Consider the following 1,358-nt stretch of genomic DNA (forward strand, 5'->3'; position numbering starts at 1 on the left):
GTTGCTAGGAGCCGCCGCGGGAGCTCTGGGGGTCGGCGGGCGCCGCAGGCCGCTGTATGTACACCCCAGCCTGAATGCCGAGTTCTCGCCGTTCTGCAGCTCATTTATTCTTTTTTCTTGTTTTTTCTTCTGCTTTCCTCTTTGCAACTTTGTCCTTTCGGCCGGTAGAGCCGCGGTGTATCCTCAACTATCATATACTAGGGGGGCCGCCGCCAGTTGTATTGTTGCAGCATCTTTATTTAATATAATTTATTTTCGTCTTTCTCTCTTTTTTTCTCTTTTTTTATAAAGTGCAATTCACATACACCTGTAGATATGTCCTCCTTGTAGCCATCGCTGGCCTCCTGTTCAGATATATTTATATAATATACACCATACATATACATATATATTTATATGTAAATATATATGTATAATATGTGCAAAATATATGTATAATACATACATATATATATTAAACAATATATATTTCTCTCTATATTATATTTATATCTGCTTTCATCTGCCTTTTATTATATTATATTATTCTGTATTTTCTCTTGCACATACAGCACCCCGCGCTGCTGCTGCGGGAGAGGGCCGCGGCGGTGGCGGCCAACGGGGGGATATTTCAGGTGTATAGGCAGCTGCAGCACGCCCGAGTCATCTGCACAGCTTTCAGCTCTCATCACTTTTAAAAAAGTTTATTCACGCAGCTCCCCAACCCCTCTCCACAATGTCCGCCGCAAACCCCCAGCAGCAGCAGCAGCAGCAGCAGCAGCAGCAGCAGCAGCAGCAGCAGCAGCAGGTGGTGCAGCAGGTGCAGCAGCAGCAACAGGGTGAATCTACTGCTTGCTGCGCTCCTCCCCCTGCTCCTGCTCCTGCTCCTGCTGCTCCTGCTGCTGCTGCTGCTGCTGCTGCTGCATGCAAGAGGTCCAGGGAGACAGCAGAGCTGGCTGCTTTCGGGTGTACAGCGGAGGGGTCTGAGCATACATCTGCTGCTCCTCTTCTGCTGCGCCCATCGAAGCATTCTCGCCCCCAGGGTCTCGCATCCTCAGGTGTATCTCGTGCTGCTGCTGCTGCTGCTGCAGCAACAGCAGCAGCAGCAGCAGCACCATTTGCGGGTCTTGCTGCTGCAGCAAACCGTCTGCATTCAAAAGCAGCAGCAACCACAGCAGCAGCAGCAGCAGCTGCTGCTGCTGCTGCTGCTGTTCCTTTTGCTGCAGCTCAGAAGACAAACTCTGGGGGCCCTGAGGGGGGGAGAGGGCGCGCAGTATTAGCCCTAAAGACAGCAAACGAGGGTCCTGCTGCTGCCGATGCTTCTGCTGCAGGCCCAGCACCAGCAACAGCAGCAGCAGCAGCAGCAGCAGCAGCAGCAG

At 51.5% G+C, this 1,358-nt stretch overlaps 1 protein-coding gene across 1 annotated transcript; it reads right to left on the reverse strand.

Moving 5' to 3' along the window:
• Window positions 1–824: 824 nt before the first annotated feature.
• On the reverse strand, window positions 825–1,097 carry EMH_0098430 (uncharacterized protein; the record flags this gene model as incomplete). The annotated part of the gene is made up of 1 exon (XM_038022014.1): window positions 825–1,097. The coding sequence occupies one exon, from the start codon at window positions 1,095–1,097 to the stop codon at window positions 825–827; it is 273 nt and encodes a 90-aa protein (XP_037879198.1).
• Between the last annotated feature and the right edge of the window lie 261 nt (window positions 1,098–1,358).

Source organism: Eimeria mitis, genomic scaffold (genome assembly GCF_000499745.2).
Source record: "Eimeria mitis Houghton genomic scaffold, Emh_scaff9946, whole genome shotgun sequence".
Lineage (NCBI taxonomy): Eukaryota > Apicomplexa > Conoidasida > Eucoccidiorida > Eimeriidae > Eimeria > Eimeria mitis.